General features: G+C 46.8%; 1 protein-coding gene and 1 long non-coding RNA gene across 2 annotated transcripts; one reads left to right on the plus strand and one right to left on the minus strand.

Moving 5' to 3' along the window:
* Positions 1–1,192: 1,192 nt before the first annotated feature.
* Positions 1,193–12,611, minus strand: FGF16 (fibroblast growth factor 16). The gene is made up of 3 exons (XM_063346510.1): positions 12,125–12,611; positions 5,910–6,013; positions 1,193–1,606 (listed from the first exon to the last, which is right to left on the minus strand). The coding sequence occupies exons 1-3, from the start codon at positions 12,609–12,611 to the stop codon at positions 1,361–1,363; spliced, it is 837 nt and encodes a 278-aa protein (XP_063202580.1). The 3' UTR covers positions 1,193–1,360.
* Positions 12,093–19,141, plus strand: LOC134520746 (uncharacterized). Its single transcript, XR_010072530.1, has 4 exons — positions 12,093–12,233; positions 14,594–14,737; positions 16,598–16,762; positions 18,896–19,141. It is a non-coding gene; the product is annotated as an uncharacterized LOC134520746 (long non-coding RNA).
* Positions 19,142–19,352: the final 211 nt, after the last annotated feature.

The raw sequence follows: 19,352 nt of genomic DNA on the forward strand, positions 1-19,352 counted from the left end.
GGAACGATGGGTCCATCCAAACAGCAGATGCTCCAAATGTTTCTCTGCCTGATTTTCGCCAGGACCATTAATCCACAGTGGCTTTGTCACATGCCGAAGCGTCTCGGCTGCCAATGGCTCACACTGAGAGCTGTGCCGGCGCTTCCCTGGCTCTCCAGGGACCACAGAGGTGGTGGACAGACCGAGCACACCAACCTGCCCATGAGGTTCCTCCCTGCGCAGCGATGGTGATGCACGTTCTGGGACAATCCCATCCGATGGCCACGAGAGCTGAGCCGTGCCTGGTGCTTGGCCAGGCGCGAGGACCCATTTTGCCCATATCACAGTAAAGGAGAGGGCTGGATTTGCAGTTCTTGGAAATTACGGTTCATTCGACTCCCAGACAGTCATTTCAGGAGGGTCCTGCTTCCCAGGTCCATTCCAGGTACGATTTGATGTCATCTTTGTAGAAGAGTTTGGCGTTTAGGTAATTTATCTTTACCATACGAAGCCTTTTTAGAGGTGGTCTTAGTATTAATATTGATGGGGAAACACTGGGTTAATTGTTAAAGAGTGCCAAAAAAAAGGGCTAGCAAGAAAGCTACAATATAAAGACAATTTTATTGCCGATAAGCTCTTAAAACTCATTTTTTTTTTTCCTGTTTCAGTAGGACCTTATTCTTCCTGGTGAAAATCCGGTCATAGCATCTCTCATTAAAAATAAAATTATTTTGAAATAAATAAATATATAAAATAAATATCATATACATTTTATAAATAGTTTTGTCCTTATGCACAGTATCCATGCTTACATCTGAATAATGTTCCTCGCCCCACTCCCACCCCAACAGCAGGAAAAACCCCACGCATCAGGACCAGTCCATGTAGCATCATCCATGTAGCAAACTCCCGGGCTGCTGAAGCAGGGTACCATTTGAAAGGCTTTTTCCTAGCAGGTAACCATCCCGAGCTTAGCAGCAGCACCCGCAGCACTCCTGTGGTCTTTTGTTTTCTTTCCTTCTCTTCATTTTTAGGGTTTTTTTCCCTGCTCCTTGGAGATCAGGTTTGCTCACCTGCTTGTTCCTTTAAGCAACCATAACATTGAATATTCGGCCTCTCTTGTAGCAACCGCGTAAAGGAAGTGAATGAAAACAAAAGATTATATGTAGGGTTCCCTCCCTTCCCCTACCCCCACCCCCATAAATAACCCAGGTTCGATATACGCCTGAAACAAGGAGGAACAGCAGTGTCTGAATTCAATGTAAGTGCTTTCCTATGTCATCTACGCTTACAGGAATGATGGAATGACTATTAATATAGTGCTCTGGGAAAAAGCTTGGGAGCCCAAGTATGTACACTGACGGGGCAGCTGCAGGGAACATCACCTGTAGTGGAAGAGGTCTCTGTACATTGCAGGTATTTTGGCAGGGTCCACAGGCCTGGGTAAAAAATGAGTGAATTTCTGATGTCTCTTAGTCCTGTACCCCTCTCGGGGGGAGCCGTCCTTGTTCAGAGCCACGTAGTAATGCCTCTCTGAGTCGGGATGCTTGTAGAGGGTTGAGGCATATGTGTTGTACCAGTTCTCTTCAAACTGCTCTCGGAAAACGCACTCCCGTGTGAGCTTCTTCTGCATTGGGGCGGAGGCGGCAGGGGAAGAAAAAGACATTTGTGTGAAAAATTAAGAAAAATAAATCTTTTCCTCCTTCTTTCACTTTATTTTCCTATAATTTTCCTAGCTACTACCTCCTCCTGGCTCCCCTGAGGATGGGGACTGCGCTGCAGGGGGCGTTTCCCTTGGGTGAGAGCTGGAAACGGGCACAAGCCGTACAAGCCAGGAACCAAAGACCTCTGAAGTTGGAGGAGGAAGGAGACAAAAGGAGGAGAAGGTGGGTGTGCATTTTGCAAAGGTGCCCCATTAAAAATAGAAAGCAGGGCTGCAGCAAAACTCTAAACCTGACAGGCAGGTCTCTGCGATGGGGGCGTGAGTCAGGAGCTTTGCTGGGGTGGCCGTGTCCTCCGCAGGGGGCTGCCCACCCCCAGCCACGTCCCCCCGTGGCAGCCCCGTCTGCAGGTACCACTCACACCAAAACCGCTCTCTTAGGTGAGAGGCAACCCCGGGAGGAGACGCGGGCAGCGCATCTGAAGGGTTGAAATGGGAGCAAGCACCGCTTTGAAAGTTCAAGGCGCAGGAGAGCACAGGCTGCCATGCGAATGAAAGCATTCCTCGGGCCTTTCATCTTCTGAAGCGCCCGAGAGCTGTGATGTGAGGCCATAACAAGACCCGGGAGGTCTGGATGGGGAGCAGCGCTGCAGGGATGTCTAACCCCGGGGGAGATTTATGGAGGCGATAGGTGACGTGATGAGCTTGTGCCAGCCCACAGCTGGCACATCCCATGCTGGGCAAGGGGGACGGATGGCACACACGCCACAACCAGCCTTTCCCTCCGACCCTTACAGCCAGGGGCTGTTGGCAGCGGCCACTCAATGATGGCTTTTTGGTTCACGCTCATCGCTCCTCCCCCCTCCCTCCCACCTCCCCTGTGCCAGCTACAGGGACTGCCCAACGGCAGTGAGGAGCAGGGCTGTCCCCTGCCCTTTGGGGATGTGGGTGGCTTTGCCAGTGCTGCCGTGCTGTGTTGCGGAGGGAGCCTCCATCCCGTCCCACGGGGGAGCTTCCAGGGGGGACGTGGGAGTCCTTTCAGATGAAAGGCAGTCTGCAAACGTAGGATGCTATAATATTACAAACACTGTACCTACACTGTAAACTATTCAGGGAGGGAATGTATCTTATCTGTAGCATACAGAGTGCTAAGTAAATGTTATTGCCTGCAGTAGATGTTTTGTAATACGATCCAGGAGCTCACCTGCGCTCAGAACCTGTTTTGAATGTTTTGCTGCTAATTAAATAAACCCCGAGGTGAGCTGTGAGCCCTCCAAAAGCCTACGCCACAGCCCTTGCCATCTGAGACCTGGGGAACTGGGAACCTTGGGTTTCTCTTCCCAGATCCATCAATAAATACAGACTTTCTTTTCTTCCCCTAGGATGCCATCTACTCAGAATATGTTGGAACCTGCTGACTGGCTGAACTCATGTGCTGCTGCTTTGCCCCAGTTTACCTGCTCTTCAGTGGCCTGGTCAGAGGTACAATGTTCGTGTAAATTGTTTTGGAGAGTCTGGGGTGACTCTGCAATGTGCGATTTGTTTCTTTCCAAGCCCTGCGATGTCCCCATTGAGCCCAGTTCCATACAGGCAGTGTGCAAGGTGCTGCCTGCGACTTTTGCTGCTCTTAGTATTAGTTGTGTTTCTGAAATCGGCAGAAAGCTTAACAGAAATGTTGGTACAAGGTTAACAGGGACAGGCAGAAAAGCTGTCTGTTTGTCCCAAGGGGACTCCACGTGTCGCTGCGGCGATGGCTGGCTCTGGCTGTATCAACACACAGATCAGGCAAAATTGGCACAGAGGGAAATAATAAACTTGCTGAAAATGTAAAGATACTGCTGTACTGCAATCTCCTAAAATACCATTGTAATGCTAATGCTGTTGTTAGGCGCTGTTTTATGGACCTTTAATTACGAATACTGTAGTGGCTTTCGATTTCGAAAAGCCATCATTGTACAACCCACGTATCCCAGATTTTAAAACTCCAGGGTTATTTGGGGACCTGGCTCGTGACTTCTGCACAGTTTGGATCAGTGGTTTGACTGTGTCCCTGCAGCGTCCAGCCAGTTCATCGTCTGGTGAACAAGATGCAACGACAGAGAGAAAACTCCCATGATTACATCTTCAGGTCAATTCTATTTCCAGACGAAGTGTTGTAAAATGTTGACCTATTTTTGTTTCTGTGTCATAACATGAACACAGGCGCTAGAATTTAACCTATCATAAAACTGCTGATTTATTATCCGAACTGCAGGGTTTGAAAGCACAGAAGGGAATACGCAGGTTTGTGTCCACCTTTTCATCAGGCACAAGTAAAAGCTGAGACTCCAGGAGCTGCTGAGCAGCCTCGGGGTTTGACGGGAGAGGTGCTGCTGGTCCAGCCCTGCTTTCTGAAGCAGGCTTTAAAGTTTTTTTGTGTTTTATGGCATCCTGGTGATTTTACTTTTTATCTGTCTTGCAGATCTGTAGTTTAACCACTGTCTCCGCATTTAACTTTTGTTTAGGGTAGATGTTATTGCAGAAATGAAGTGGAAAAAGAAGAGTTATCAGTGCATGCTAGTATTTGTTTACCTCTTAGAAAAATCAGTAACTGCATCTTAAATAGTGAAAGGGTCTGTGGCAGTCTCAGAGGAGAATGGGAGAAGAAAAGATGATGGAAACTTGTGGTTTACTGTTACTGTTTACTAAGCGAAGGTTTTCTGAAGGCTTCTCTACATGCAGAGTACATAAGTTTAACTTTCTACACTGTGAGACTTATCTGATTTGATTAGAGCAAGTACGTGCCCTTCCACTTTTGTTTAAAACTGGTTTATTTTATTTCATTCTAAATCTACTGTGATCCATCCTTAAAAATCGGTATCCTCGTATGGGGTAGTGCTGTTACCCAGAAAGGGGCATTTAAGAAAATCACACGCAGGTGGTGGGTTGAATTAAAGGGAACGGAGCATTTGAAGAAAAAGCACCAATGTAGTGCAGCAGCTACAGAAAAGAAAACTTAAAAATTGCTATCTAGAATGCAATTACTTTTTCAAAATAGAATTGATCCTTCTAGCTAACAGGAAATAACTATTTTATATTAAGTTGAGTTAAATAATTAGGAATTGAATTAAATTAACCTTTAGAAAGCATCTCTGCCCGGTTGTTAAGACTTGACATTTTGACTGCAAGTCTTAACATTTCATTAAATAGAAAGAAGCAGAGGAGAGCTTGGCTCTCTCCAGGTTGATGGAGACTTTACCCGTGGTGCCACAGCTCTTCACAGCTCCCCTTCCCTGCAGTCCCAGCTGCAGAAGCCTTCGTTCTGTGTGTGGGTGTTTCATCCAGCAAACCCCTGATGTATGCTCTCTCTTTGGGCCTGCCCATGTTCAAAGTGGTTTACAGCATGGAGCACGTTCGGTAACGTTGGGCAGAGAACCAGTGAGGTGGACCTGAGCTGGTCCCAGCTGCGGCAGTGCGACCAGCGAGCTACAGCTCTAAGGGCACGGCCCAAACCAAGGCAGCAAATGACAAACTCACAAGCTGCCACTAGAAACCTGAGCCTGGACTGGAAACGGGGTGTATTCTGCTCTCTCTGTCCTAGAGCAGCACAGGATGAGACAGAATCTGCTGTAAGGGCTGTTAGGAAGAGTTTACAGGTACTCAGGAGTTTGTGTGGAGTGAAAAGCTAACATGGAGTTTACGCTTGTTTTTTGGCAAAATATGAAAAATTTTAGTCTGAAAAGGGCACTACTAGAAAATTATGAGCAACCCCCTAACCTTCTAAAAGGAGTTGTAGAGAGTGTTATAAAAAAATAACACTCAGACTACAACTTCAGCTTCCGTTAGTTAGAGAGCTATAATATAAATGTAAAATCTGCAGATTGTGATCACGTGGAGAATAAAATTGATGTGTTACTCAGGCGATGGAAACACACAAGCAGCTCCTGGTACTATGCTAAATTTCCCTTCTGCCTTTAATTGACTGTTGCCACCCCATTTCTGAAAGGCAAAAGCTTGATAAGCCCCCCCAGCTCCCCAAGCACTGTCCCAAGAGTCTCCGGGGACTGGGCACCACTATGGGCTCTTGCCGCACGAGTGTATCCTCCCTGCGCAACCCTATTTCATATAGATCATTTATGTTATAACAACAGTGGCATCATGGAGGTACGTGGCAGCCCAAGGAATCTGGAGGCCTGCGACAGACACAGCTTGTGACAGTGATGAGGCTCCGCAGCCTGTATTGCTGTGTATGTTATATAGTGGTGTAATCAGCACAAAACCTTAAACTTACCGACCCATACAGCTCGCCTCTCTCGTTCATGCCGAGGTAGAGTCCTGAGTCCACCCCACGGATGCTCACCAGCCCCACTGCCAGGCTAATAAACTCCAAAATCCCTAAAAGAGAAAAGAAGTCCAATCATACAAAGAATAAAAACGACACCAGGCTCCAGTGACAAACACAAATCAGCCTTTCCCAACCTTTGCAGAGCTTCCTACACACACTGTTTTCCTTATTTATAACGATGCAGTTCTTAAATCTGTAGTCCCATATGTGTGCAATCTTCCAATTTCCACTCTAGGCTTCTCCCCAGCACTGTGAATTTGACTTGCCCAAGAGGAATTACCTTTGCTAATGAGAAAAGTTTTGCTCGGGTTTGTTGTTTTGGGTTTGGGGCTTTTTTTACCCTAATTATCACCAAGAAGGCAGATGTAGAAACTTGTGCCTGGACGACTGGAAATTTCAGAAGGCTGTTAACACGCTGGGTTTTATTTTTCACCAAAAGGAGAGTGATTTTTGTCACCATGGGACTTCTGTTTTGAGATGATAGTCCCACATGTTTTAAAGTTCACTAAAAATAAGTAAAAAGCACTAGAAGAGATGTCTGTGAGGGCCATCTTCATCTTGGCACCCCAGTGGGGTACTTGCTACCTCCAAATGGTGTATACAAGCTGCAGCGATAAAATCCAACTTCAAATATACACAGGTAGAAATGCATCTTAATCTGCTCCCTTCACAGCCAGGGAGCTGCTGGTTCTTCCTCCATCACCCCCTGCTACTGGCTACTGTTAACTGCCAGACCCCCCCTCCTGCCCTGTATGTTCTGCTGCCTGCCCCAGCATCTGTCCTGGCCATCCCCAGCCCTGCCAGAGCAACTGTTTTACTCGTGGGCTTCAGCCAACAGCGATGGTATCGGACACTTTAAATAATGAGGGGCAGCCTCATTTCCTCTGGCATAGAAATTAGTGGGGTCTGCCACGCCGCCTGCTTTGATGGAGGAAAGACTTGTAATAGGAGAATGCTTGGTGAAGCACTTGAAAACAAACAGCCCCCAAGTAGGTGCATTTTTAACTGGTTTGAACAAAGCCAAAATCACAACTGGTGGAAGCCTTCAAACTTCACAGGAAAACCTTTTGAAGGCATTAGTGGGACTGTGTTAGACCCTGGATATCACGAGTTCCCTAGCTAGAGGTCATGGGCAGTCTTTGCCCATGTCCAGTGCTGAATTAATTAGCTTGGACGTGGCAGTAGAGGAAGGAAGAGGGTTCTCACCGTCCCATCTAATGACGACTCCATTGACAGGAGGACAAAGTTGCTCTAACCTTTAGTGTGGCTCCAGGTCTCTTAATATAGCTCCCAAAACATCCAGTCCTGAGCAATTGCTGCTCTGATCAGGTTACCTCCCAGAGCTCCTCTTAAAAGTATGCCTTGAGTCTAAAATCACCGCGTGACGAGTGGCCACCTGAGCCGGCTGACTTCAGCGGCAGTCGCAGCTCCCAGTCACCCCTCAGCTTGGGGCATGTGTCTTCTGCTCAGCCAGGCGAGATGCGATAACTCTCAAGACAGTAACTGCATCACCGCCTAAATATAGGACAGACCTAGATGGTGATGGACACCTCTGTCCCCCTTCAACTCATCAGTCAGATGCTGGCAGCTAAGCTGGGTGCAAGAATTAGTCTTCCTACCTCATATTGGACTTTTTGTCCTCCTTTTGCCTTGCCTACTCTGGGGCTCGTGCGTCGAATCCAGCCCTCCCTGCAGCCAGCAGGTGCTCAGGGGATGGGGGAGATGAGGTATGGACTTGGGAGCTGCAATTCCTCAAGACAAACAGGGAAGCAAATGACAGAAAACATGCTTTATGGACCAGTGCAGACATTTTGCAGGCTGAAATATGCCCAACTACACGCCTTGGCCTGGGGACACATGTTGCCTTCAGAAATGCCAGGATCAGGCAGGGAAGGCAGCCTTCCCAAGACAGGCCAGCACACCAGGACCCTGGCTCGGCTGTGCTCGCTCCCCCGTAGTTATTGTGGTTTCTTATCTGAAAAGCAGCACAAATGGGGAGGGAAGAGGCACGGGATAAGGGGTGTTCATCTGCCTCCCACGGGTACAAACACAGTCCTCAGCACCAGCATATTTTTTTTTTAATTTGTCTTCTGTCACCCCTGGGAAGCATGGAAATGCTGCTGGTCCCTTTTAGAAACCAAGGGATGTCTGAGGCAGCGAAACAGAGAGCTTTTCTTGACTATACCCACAAGCAGGCTCTGTACGTCGCACGTTAACCCAGGTCTCCAAAGATGTGGTAAGGAGCAACCCAGGTACGGCATTGGCATCGTCCCTCTCTGAGTGGGTGGGTGAAACACCCCTCGTCTGGTGCAGGTTGTGTGAATACTTGCTGATTTTGCAAATGAAATTTCTTCAAGGTGTGCCTGTGACAATCTCTTCTGACAATGTCCCTTGCAATATTCCCCTTTTCTGATCTCTGAGTGGCACTTAGAGACGTGCACAGAAGATGACTATGTCGAAACTGCATTAAGAACGTAACTTAAACCCACAAAAGTCAGGAGACAGAGTGAAGGCTAAAAAAATGTGGGCGGATATCCACTCTGTCCTTAACTCACTCCAATTGCTAGACAAAATTGCAGCTCCGTACATCTGATCTCCAGCAGCACAGGGAGCGGCCACTGGGGCCAGCTCAAGAATTTTCTTTCCAGTTGTAGCGGTGTGTTTTTGTGGTAGAACATGCTTTTTATTTCCTTTTCCTTTTTCTTTTTTCTCTCCCCAGGACTTGCCTCTTTTTTTCTTGCCTTGATTATGCGTTATGCTTTTTCCTCGAGCCCTTCTAGATAATATTTGGAGAGATTTGATTAAGACGCTGTCTGGATTCATTTACTACCAAAGCACTGAATAATCTCCTGAGCTTTGCCACCACACACTCTCGCCTTACTATAAACCATCCCTCAAAGACCAATTCAGCTCCTTGCACCTGTCTCTTCTTACATGACTATATTCAGGAGCAGGGGTACAGAAACATCAGATGTTGTATTAATGGCTACAAACCTAAAGCTTCGGCTAAAAACCTCAACAACTGTTCAGCAACAGGTGCACTTATGTTCTGAATGTCAAAATCTACAGCAAAACTTTCTCTGGAGGTTTCATCAGCTTCTCTAGGAGACTGTGTTACAGATCCATTAGTAAGTTCGTACCCGAGAAGGGCTTCATTTGCTACCTTTATTAGTCTGCAGAAGAAGCTCAAGGCCTTTTTTCCCTCCTCACTTGCAGTTAAGAGTAGCACCGTTGGCGTCATTTGTTTAATGTTGCTGTATAGCAGAGACGAAGCAGAAAAGAAGCAATTCCTCCTGGCAAGGATTTTCCTGGCGAATTTATCTCAGTTTCATTCTCAGAAGGATTCTCATAGGGGCACTAATGTCAGTCCAAACCCCCTCCAGATTCTTATTTCTTTGTACGGGAAGATGCTTAGCAGATGCAGTGAGAAGAGATACATTTTTGAAAACACTTTATTCTTTCTGGGATGACTCAGGTGGAGCTGCCAGTTCAGAGAGAGAATTTGGGCACTCTTCTTAGTGAGAATGAGCTTTCTTCCAACGATCCTGGAGGGCTTCACCAACTTTGCATTAAGCCTCCTCTAGGAAAAATAAGCGGTGCTCCATTGTTCTTGCACAAATCTGTATTTTTACAAGTATAAAATATCACATTCCAGAAGACAGGTGTGATTTAGGAATGCTCCAGTCCTCGACAGATGAGAGGGAATAGTTACTGTGATTGCTCAGGCAGGGTGGGTAGATGATGCTGCCACCTCCCCTGTGCCCTATGGGCATATCTCCTGAATGCTGTGGTACAAAAGAATCCCTCCCTTAGCCCTCCCCATTAGGACCCTGGTACGCTGTTCTGCATCACCAGGGCTTTGGCTCTTTATTTTCCTCTCTGGAAGATTTGGGTGTCTTGCACATCTGGTAACTTTTGGGATGGCTGAGCATGGGAGGGTGCAGATACTGTCCATCTTTTCCTGAACCCCTTCCAGTATGAGGAGATAGGGATCCAAAGTCCGGTTCCACCCTCCATCCTATCTGCAGCTGGATACGTGCCTCTGCTGCGGTGTCACAGCCATCCATGGAGCACATTAATTATCTGCTCATGGTATCAGGGAGCAGCTTCCAGCCATGTGGGCTCGATCCACCAACCCACCATACTGGATTTGTAAGTATTTCCCCAGATGCCCCTAGATTTAAGGCAGCTTTAAACTGCTGCCCTGAAACCCTTGTCTAGCTCTGTTTCCCTCACCACAATTTTGTCATTCCCCCGAATCACTCAGGCTGCCTATTTCTGTAATAAGTTACTGCTTTCTGATTGCTGCATGCAAAATTTAGGAATGCATTGATACATGACATCCTAATACGAACCATACCAGTAACATTGGAATTTAAATATTCATGGCTACTGAATGCAGATGCTGAATACTGTGTGCCAATACGTTATTGCTTTGAGTCTCTGCTGAAGCGAGGTTTAGTCCAACTTTATCTGAACGCGAGGATTCCAGCCTAATCCTTTGGGGCTTTGTCTTGTAATTACAACAAATAACTATTTATTTTACACTGCCTCTGGGAAAACCCTGAAGCAGAAAACTATAATATTTTATATCTGAAGTCTGGTCTAGTTTACGTTGCTGGATGCTGACTGCTAAAACACTTAGGGAATGCCAATGTTTCGATTTATTGAAGGCACTGTGTGACTTAAGCTTAAGCGTGCAAAATTCATGAAAAGTTTTAGCCCATTTAACACGTTTTTCCAAAGTGTGTTTGGAAATACGCTTATTTTACTCAATCTTTATGAAACACGGAACTGAGACAAATGCTGCCATTTGAAACTGGCTGTTTCTTGTATAAAGATAAGTAAAAAGAATTGATAGAAATACTACGTGGCAGATTGAACTAAAACCGAACAGATACAATTGCTTCAGCTTCTCTTAAAGTGGAACCCCATCACGTATTGTAGCATGAAAAGGTTAAAAGATGTGTGCCTTTCAGGAGGTAATTAAAGAACGCTTTGCCCACGAGCCTATTAGTACCTGACTCTGACCCGCGGGTTATGACTTTCTTGTTGATTTAGGCAGGGACATGCTATGCACACACCTGGTGTTTATGGAAAGCGCGGTACGGAGATAAGCTTCTCCAATTGTTCCAACAACATGCCTTAAACTACCAACAATAGCAGAGCAGCAGCGTTTCTCAAGTATCAGAAAGGGCCAGTTGCAAACAAGTAAAGGCAAAAAAAGAATTCCTTCACCGAGGAGTTAAATCATTTGAAAACTATAAAAAGTCTTATGAGCACTTCTTGCAACCTGTTGACAACATAGCTGAGATCACTGGCATGGGACTTGTTGATAGCTTACACAGACACCTGCACTAGATGCTGAAGTAGCGGGAATTTTTCTTAGCTGTGCTCAAACTTACTGTACTTCTTCGGCTGTGGCTTGGGATGCATTTTTTGAAGATTACATATAGTCTCATTAGAGATCCCTGCTCTGGTGTGACACTGATACAGGCGCTGCAGTCTTCCAGCTGTATCCCGAGCGGCAAGGTAAATCCATGGTTCTCTGCCTATTGTTCCATTTTCTCCTTTCTTTCCGAGGTCCCTTAAGTGTTTTTTTCCCCCTTCAGCTTCCCCTTTCCTTTCCAACAACCTCCCCAAACCGAGTTTCTGACACCCATCCAGCCAACTGATCCCTGCCCGCTTTGGGGAGACGCTCTTCTAATGAAATTCATGCAAGTAAAAGACATCAGCTCACAAATATCTGCGGAGGCCAAAAAAAAAAAAGGAAGGGGAAAAAAAAAAAACACCCCAACCCATGAAAAAGCTAGGAATTTCTTTTTCCAATGTGCTCTCTCCTTTCTCTTGCCTCCTCGCCACTAACTTCAGAGGCACCGCTAGATCTGGTCACCCCCCTGCACACAGTTATTTTCAATTTTTAATTTTTTTTTTTCCCCTCCTGCTAAGGCACGTTTTTGTGCACCTGCAGAAGGGCTGAGCGCCGGGAGAGTAGGAAATTGGAAATAAAAACTCCCGCATTGCTGGGGAGTGAGCACATTTGTTTAGGAGCCTAATTATATCCGTCCCAGGATGATTTATAGGAGCGGGGGTAATTAGTTCTGTTCGCGGGGCACCTGCTGCCGGTCGGGCCGGCCGGGCACCCACCCAGCACCCCTTACCGAAGCGGCTGTGGTCCTGCCGGGTGCCGTGCACCGTGCCGTTGGGGAAGATCTCCAGGTGGAAGCCGGTGCGGCAGTAGAGCTGCCGCCGCCGCAGGATGCCCTTGAGGTGAGCGAAGTCGGTGGGGGAGCCCCGCTGCAGCCGCCCCTCGATCTGCCCCAGCCGCTCGTTGAGGAAGCCGGGGGAGTCGGCGAGGGGCAGCCCCCCGCCGCCGGCCAGGGCGGGGGGGAAGCCGTGCAGGTCGGGGTCCAGCGCCCCCAGGAAGCCGCCCACCTCGGCCATGGCGAAGCGCAGCGGCCCCTCAGAGCGCGGGCTGCGGCCGCCCGGCCCCGCGCTGCCGCCGGCCCCGGCCCGGCCCCGCGCCGCCCGCGCCTCCCATAGCTGGATGTGTCCCGCCGTCGGATGCAAACTGCACTTTATATACGTACACACTCCCCTTACATTGACATATTGGATATTTAAATGCAAGCCACACCTCACTGGCATCCCCTTTGGCTATTGCTTCTTTTTTTTTTTTCCTCCCCCCTCTTCTCTGATCCATTTGGCTTTTTTTTTTCTTCCACAAAAAAAAAAAAAAAAGGCTTCACTCCCTCTTTTATTATGAAAGAAAAAAATGGCAGGAAAAAGCTACACATCTCAGTGAGGCATAACAGCTCTTGGCAGGTCCCCGCCGAGCCGCCGATGAAATCATGGAGCCCCCGCACGCACCCGGGGATGCGGCGCTGCCGCTCCCGCCCCGGCTCCCCCGCACCGCCGGCAGCCTCCGGCCCTCCCCGGCAGCCGCCTGCACCCCCCCGGAGCCGGCACGGAGGCGCCGGGCCGGTCAGGGTCGGGCCGGGTTGGATCTGTCAGGGCCGCCGCCGCCTCAGCCGTGCCACCCCCCCTCCCCCTAACCTCCCCCCCCCTCCCAAACGGACACGGTGGAAAAAATAACACGTGGGGAGAGGGCTCGAGACGCGTTTTTCAGATGAACGTGTTAAAAAAATTGCAAGCGATCATTTTGAAAAGCGATCCCGCCGGCTTTAAGGCCGGGTTTACAGGCGGCGGGAAGTGAGGGAGGGCGAGCGGCGCTGCCCGGCCCGCCGCAGGCTCCCTCCCCACCTTCCCCATGTTGGAAACAGGTGTTTCCGCGCTCTCCCCGGCCCGCCGACACCGTATCTGTAACGGCAGCTGCTGGCCGCTCTGCAGACAGACGGAGTCAGGCTCGGGGAGACGGGCGGGGGGGGAACACAGACACCGACACCTCGGGGAAGGAGGGAGGAAGGGCCCGGGCCCCTGCCGCCCCCCGCGCCCCCGCCGCTGCCCGCCGCCCTGCCCGCCAGGCGGCGCTGCTGCTCGAGCCACGGCCTCAGCCCCGCCGGCCCGGGGCGCTCGGCACCGGGGTGGGCGCCGCTTCGTAGCTTCCCGCCGACGTGGGGCTGAGGAGGCCCCGGGAGGCTAGGGCGTCCGGCTGGGCTGTCATGTCCCTGAAGTGAGGTGTCGCCCACGCCCTACTTCATGCCCCGCCAGGCACAGGCAAACCCCCAGAACTGCCCCGAAGCCAGCAGCCCGCTGGAGACACCCCGGGACAGCAGTGTCCAGAGCTGAGGTATTGGTTGTGCCTCCCTCAGCGGGTCTCCTCCACGGTGTATCCTCACAGTGGGTCTCATCTCAGTGGGGTCTCTCCCTCAGTGGATATCTCCTCAGTGGGTCTTGCCCCTCAGCGGGTCTCCCGCATGGTGGGTATCCCCTCAGCGAGTCTGTCCCCTCAACAGGTATCTTCCTTCAGCAGGTTTCCCCTCAGCAGGCCTCTTCCCTCAACAAGTCTTCTCTCAGCATGTCTCTCCCCTCAGCAGGTTTCCCCCATGGTGGGTATACCCTCTGCAGGTTTGTCCTCTCAGCGAGTTTCCCCTCAGCAAGTCTACCCAGTGGTGGGTATCCCCTCGGCATGTCTCTCCCCTCAGCAAGTCTGGGTTAACCCCTCAGCAGGTCTCTCCCCTTAGAGAGCCTCTCCCCCACAGTGGATACCTCCTCGGTGGGTCTCTCCCCTCAGGTCTCACCCCACAGCGAGGTGCTTCTCCCCACATCCACCCCAGAGGGAGGGTTGAAAGGGCTGCGACATGCAGCCTCCTCTCCCCGCAGGCCCAGGCAGTGCTGTGCTGTGAAGATACGAAGGAAATTATGATATGACGACGTGGAACACCCACATGTGTGTCTGCAGTGGGTGAGGAATCTGGTTTTTAAATGGGGGTGGGGGTGGTTTTTCCTGTCAGAGCTGTGCCTGTAAAAGGGGTGTATTTGATGCAGAACTTGACACATGAAGCCTAACCCTGTGTTTTTTTTACAGAAATATAGTCTGCTCCAGAGGTAGTAAAATCTACAGAAGTGTGTTTGTTGGCTGTTTGTTTATCGTGTATAGTTACATGGAGATAGCACTGTCTGAGGAGTTCAAGCATCCCACTGCAAAGATTATGATTTTATTTCTGTAGTATCTACAGGAAGACTCAGGCGTGATGAGGTAACTGAAGGAAATAAACCGTGCCTTGGTGAAAATGACCGAGGTCCAAGATGTGGGGGACAGACACAAGGACAGAACACCCCAAATCCGGAATTACTATTAAAGGCATAATCCTGTAAGTGCCGTGAATTTAATGCAGGAAATTCATATAATGTGAACGATGCCACTACAATCATATATGCTCTTTTATAAAGACTGGTTTTGCTGAAGTAAGTGGAAGTTTTGCCTCTGGATTCATAGCGGTCACCTTATTTCTGAACATGGCTGAAGGCTGATCCCAGAGTATTAGGAAGAGAGCGGGAAAAACAGCTCCTGCATCGAAGGACTAACCAAACTCTGCAGAGGCTTCTGCCACTGACATCAATAGCCTCTGGATCTGTTACAATATCCTTAAACCCAAATCCATACAAGCACTTAGAGTAGCACTTAGGATACTGAAAAAGGTAACAGAGTTCAATTACATTACAGTAAAATCCGAGATAAAGTAAAAACCATAAACCTGTGTTCTTAACTAATGTATAACAAAAGCAGCGAAATCCCCCGTCCAAGCTGACATTCCTCACTTAACTGTCATGATTATGGTCAGCTTTTGAAGTGTTTGCAATACATTTCATTGAGAAGTTGTACAGGCTGGTACTACATGTTCTATTTAGGCACAACAGGATGCGGAAAAGGTAGCTCTCTCTTCTCTTTTTTTTTTTTTTCTCTAATTTCCTGGTTTATTTATGTTTTTACTCAGCTGAGGAAAAGGCCGAGGGATTTGTATCCTGTATTGCTTGAAGAAAAAAAGGCATGTATTTTAAATACTGAAAGATAGAATAACTCCTTCAAAAGAAGAAACATGTTTAGCGATTTTTTTCATATGTATTACATAGAATACAGTTGTGCACTCATGAATTTCTTAAAGGAGGACAGAAACTTGTATACAATTTTTGTCACAGAACATAATGCGTTACAGAATTAATTTTCTGCTCTGCTTTGTTTCAGTTCATGCAGTTCCCCCAGGTTTATTCTTTGATTACAGCTTGTATTGTCTGCCTTGGGAACTGAAACGGTTACTGCCAAACTGCTCTCGTTCAATTTACAGAAGAATTAGCAATGATATTCATACTCAGTTTGCTAAAATAGACCTTGCAGACCCCTTCCTGAACACTGTCAACGTGCACGCTTAGCAAACCAGTAAAAATATTAATGGCTTTTTTTTTTTTCAAAATAATTACTATTCATGGAGAACAGCCACATTTGATATCTGACTATAAAATTCAAAGGAAGAGCAGGACTGGGGTCAAAGCAGTAAATTAATTAGAAAAGAGTAAGATAAATAAAGGCAATGAACAAATCTAGATACTGCATATCCTCTGCCTGGGGCAATTCCATTTGGCAAAGAAAAGGTCAAGACAGCTGAAAAAAATTTGAAGTAGCAATGGCCATGAATGAAAAATCAGACATGAAGAATATCTGAGGATAAAGAAACAACAGAGCCTTGAGCTTTAATAAATAATACTTTTGCTTCCTTAGCACTTCCCACCTCGGGATCTCAAAACAATTTATGTACGCTAATGAATTAAGACTCACAACCAAGGTCACTGTGCATCTCCTTTTTCCCAGACAGTCTCTCTCTCTTTCCACTAAGAGAAGTTGTTCAAAGGATATTGATGGCTTTCTGTATTTGTTTGGAATTTTGGATGCATAGCAGCCCTGCTGGAGCAGTAGCTCTGACCAAGCTTCTGTATATCCAGAAACCGGACACGTCCACCGTGCATGTGCGGGGAGCCCTTCTGCCTTTTGTTGTGTGGCAACCATCTGTGCCACACATGCAAGGAATGTCTGAGGTTTCCTGGCAGATAAATAGGGCAACCTCCTTTGTGAGGGGGTGAATAAACAAATTTTCTTAAGGGGAGCAGAGGAGGGTTTATTGGTTTTTATCTTTGATTGTTTTTACTTAAGATAGCATTATTATTATCTTCTTTTGTAGTACTACTTCCAGGCCCTAGACCCTGTTTGTGCTGGATACTGCATTAAGAAGTGCGTAACAAACCAGCACCCTTGACCTGAGGAATCTCACTGGTCTGTCTTGTGGAAGGATTTCTAATGGAAGGCAACATGAGTGAGGCAACAGAATTTCAGTCAATGTATACAAGTACGTATATATTTTTTGTGGCAAGTTTAGACTTGGTGGCAGAATGAAGGTAAGGGTCTAAGGATAAAGCTCCAGACTTGCCTACCTGGGTCTACTGGCACTACGAGGTGCCTAAAAAAATGATGTGATTTTCAAAAGAGGAAGTACCCACCTTTTCCAGTTATTGTTTATTTTGGTGTCAAACATGGATCTACTGGTTTTAGTAATCCCAGTATGGATTAACAAGTAGGAAGCAGAATCGTTTTGTCTCACTCCTATTTGGAGAGAACTGATGTAACTAAGATCTGTGGTCCATAGGGGAACAAGCTATGTACAGGCATGTGCAAGAAAACATCAGAGCTTTGTTGACCCTAGTGTATGCAGTTTTGCCTTAGTTCTATCCCATTTGAAAGTTGCAGGTACTTACTCTCCCTGAGAAATTACACCTTTCCTTGGCATGGCTAAGCACAGGTTTGAGTCCTGACTCAAATTATTCATGCTAACACATCTCCAAGTACTAGATGCTGAATGAGGAATGGGGAAGGCTTCTTTATTGGGGTAAAGTGGTGCATAATACAGTCATGTCCATTTGTAACTTTTTTTCTTGGGATTTGGGTTAGAATTACAGGACTACTGAGTCATTAGGCCTTTGGTATTTGGACAAGTGTACCAAAGAATATGTATCTGTGTAATTCTACCCCTCAGTATATTACACACCAGTGCAACTTGCCATGTGGCTACTGATTGATGCCCAATTTTTCTCTCCACAGTGTTTGTATCTTGCATGTACCTTTTGTGTTGTAGTTTATGCTGTAATTTCATGCTAAGACAGCAGCATTTCCTTCCCAGCTGTTGAGCCAAGGAGCATGATAGAAATTAGAATAAGGGTATCCTGGTAAAATCCCTTCATTGTTGTCTTCTTTTTAATTTTTTTTTTTCCAACCATAGTTTATGAAACAATTAAGAAAAGGTTGGTAAGTAATGGGTTTTAGCAGGCTTGTCAGCTGATTCATAGGTTCATAGCTGCTAAGGGGTGGTGGGGTGCCGAGTTAGCAGTGAGTCACATCCTTCTCTGTTTTCACTGATGGAGAAGGAGAAGTTAAGGAGGCCATTCAAGTTGCAAAGCATGTTCAGGATGATGGAGTCTGTAAGGAGCGAGATCTTAAAGGACTGTTTCACGCTATTGTTGAAAGCTTACCATGACTTCAAATTCTATCCTAGATCTAGGGCATGACTGAAAGTTTTAGTCTGTGTTTTAAAGCACTTGTGCAGTGTGGCCATATTCCACAAACTTGATAGGCAGTTACTTCAGTAGTTCTCCAGAGTTTCTTAAGCTAAGAAGCTCTCAGTCACCAGGATGTAAGTCATTGTGTGGCTTACAGCTGAAATTTGGAGCTAGTTCTTTCTACTGGATTTGTCTCTTTTCTTAAGTAATAAAAAGGAGGATAACATCATAACTCCTCTCTGGAAAGCATAGACTCAGAACATACCTAAGGAAACACAAAAGCCAGATCTAGTCCTGCTCAAATAAAAAATGCTGTCATTTATTATGTTACTCTTCTAAGTGTGCACCTTTTCACTATAGCAACCTTTTACAGAATTATCTGTGACCATGGAGGGTTTTGTGTTTTTATCTGCATCAGTTAGTATTAGTCAAATATAAAAAAGAGTCACAGCAAAGGTCTGTCTAGCCCCATATCCTGCCTCTTGATAATGGCTAATAACTTGTGTATGGAAAACAGGACGAGTATAGAGTGATACTTCCTTTGGTAAACCCTCCCAGCTTCCAGTGGTTTCTGGTTTAGGGACCTTCCTGAGCTGGAGGCTGCAGCTGTATCATTGTTTTTGATATTCCTTGATGGACCTTTTTCCTTGATGGACCTTTTTCCATAAAATTTTCTAATCGGTTTTTTGAAACCCACTTATATTTTTGGCTGCCATAACATCCCGTGGCAATGAGTTCCACAACATCATTAGGTATTGTGTGAAAATGAACTTCCTTTTGTTTGCTTTTGAACCCGCTTGCTGCCTGCCAGTTTGAGTTGGTGCCCTATTTTTTCTGTTCAGACTACTTTAAAATAATCATTGCTGTTTACCTTTTCCATGCTGTAACAGCTTGTCTAGATCTTAATTGTTGTTCTCCTTGTTTTCCAGGTTGAAAAGCTCTGGCTTGCTGAAGTTTTCCCTATGCTAAGGCTTTCCAACATCTCTTGCATGGTTTTGGTGCACCATTTTTCTTGCCCTTTCTTTGTATTTTGTATTTTCACAATTACTGAAACTGTGTTCAGTATTGAAGAGATGGGCATACCGTGGATTTATACAGAGGAATACTGCCATTTTCTGCTTTATTATCATTCTTCTAAAATTTCCTAACAGGGTGGTTTTTTCCAACTGCTGACACTGTGCTAATCTTTTCAGAGAACTATCCGCTTCTCCAGGATTTCTTTCATGACTTGTAATAGCTGATTTAAAGCACAGCGAGAATGGCTTTTTCCTCATACATTATTTTTCATTTATGAACTTTGAATTAAATTTACTATTTTAACACCCACTCATGGTATAAATCTTAGGTTTCATTTTTGGGAATGGCTTTGTATCATCAGCCACCTAC

This window comes from Chroicocephalus ridibundus, chromosome 9 (assembly GCF_963924245.1).
Source record: "Chroicocephalus ridibundus chromosome 9, bChrRid1.1, whole genome shotgun sequence".
Taxonomy (NCBI): domain Eukaryota; kingdom Metazoa; phylum Chordata; class Aves; order Charadriiformes; family Laridae; genus Chroicocephalus; species Chroicocephalus ridibundus.

Coding starts and splice junctions, on each gene's coding strand:
- FGF16 (XM_063346510.1), bottom strand. CDS start 12,611: ATGCCAGTGAGGTGTGGCTTGCATTTAAATATCCAATATGTCAATGTA. Junction 6,014..12,124: donor GCAGGACCACAGCCGCTTCG/GTAAGGGGTGCT, acceptor TTTCTCTTTTAG/GGATTTTGGAGTTTATTAGC. Junction 1,607..5,909: donor GAGGCGAGCTGTATGGGTCG/GTAAGTTTAAGG, acceptor GCCCCAATGCAG/AAGAAGCTCACACGGGAGTG.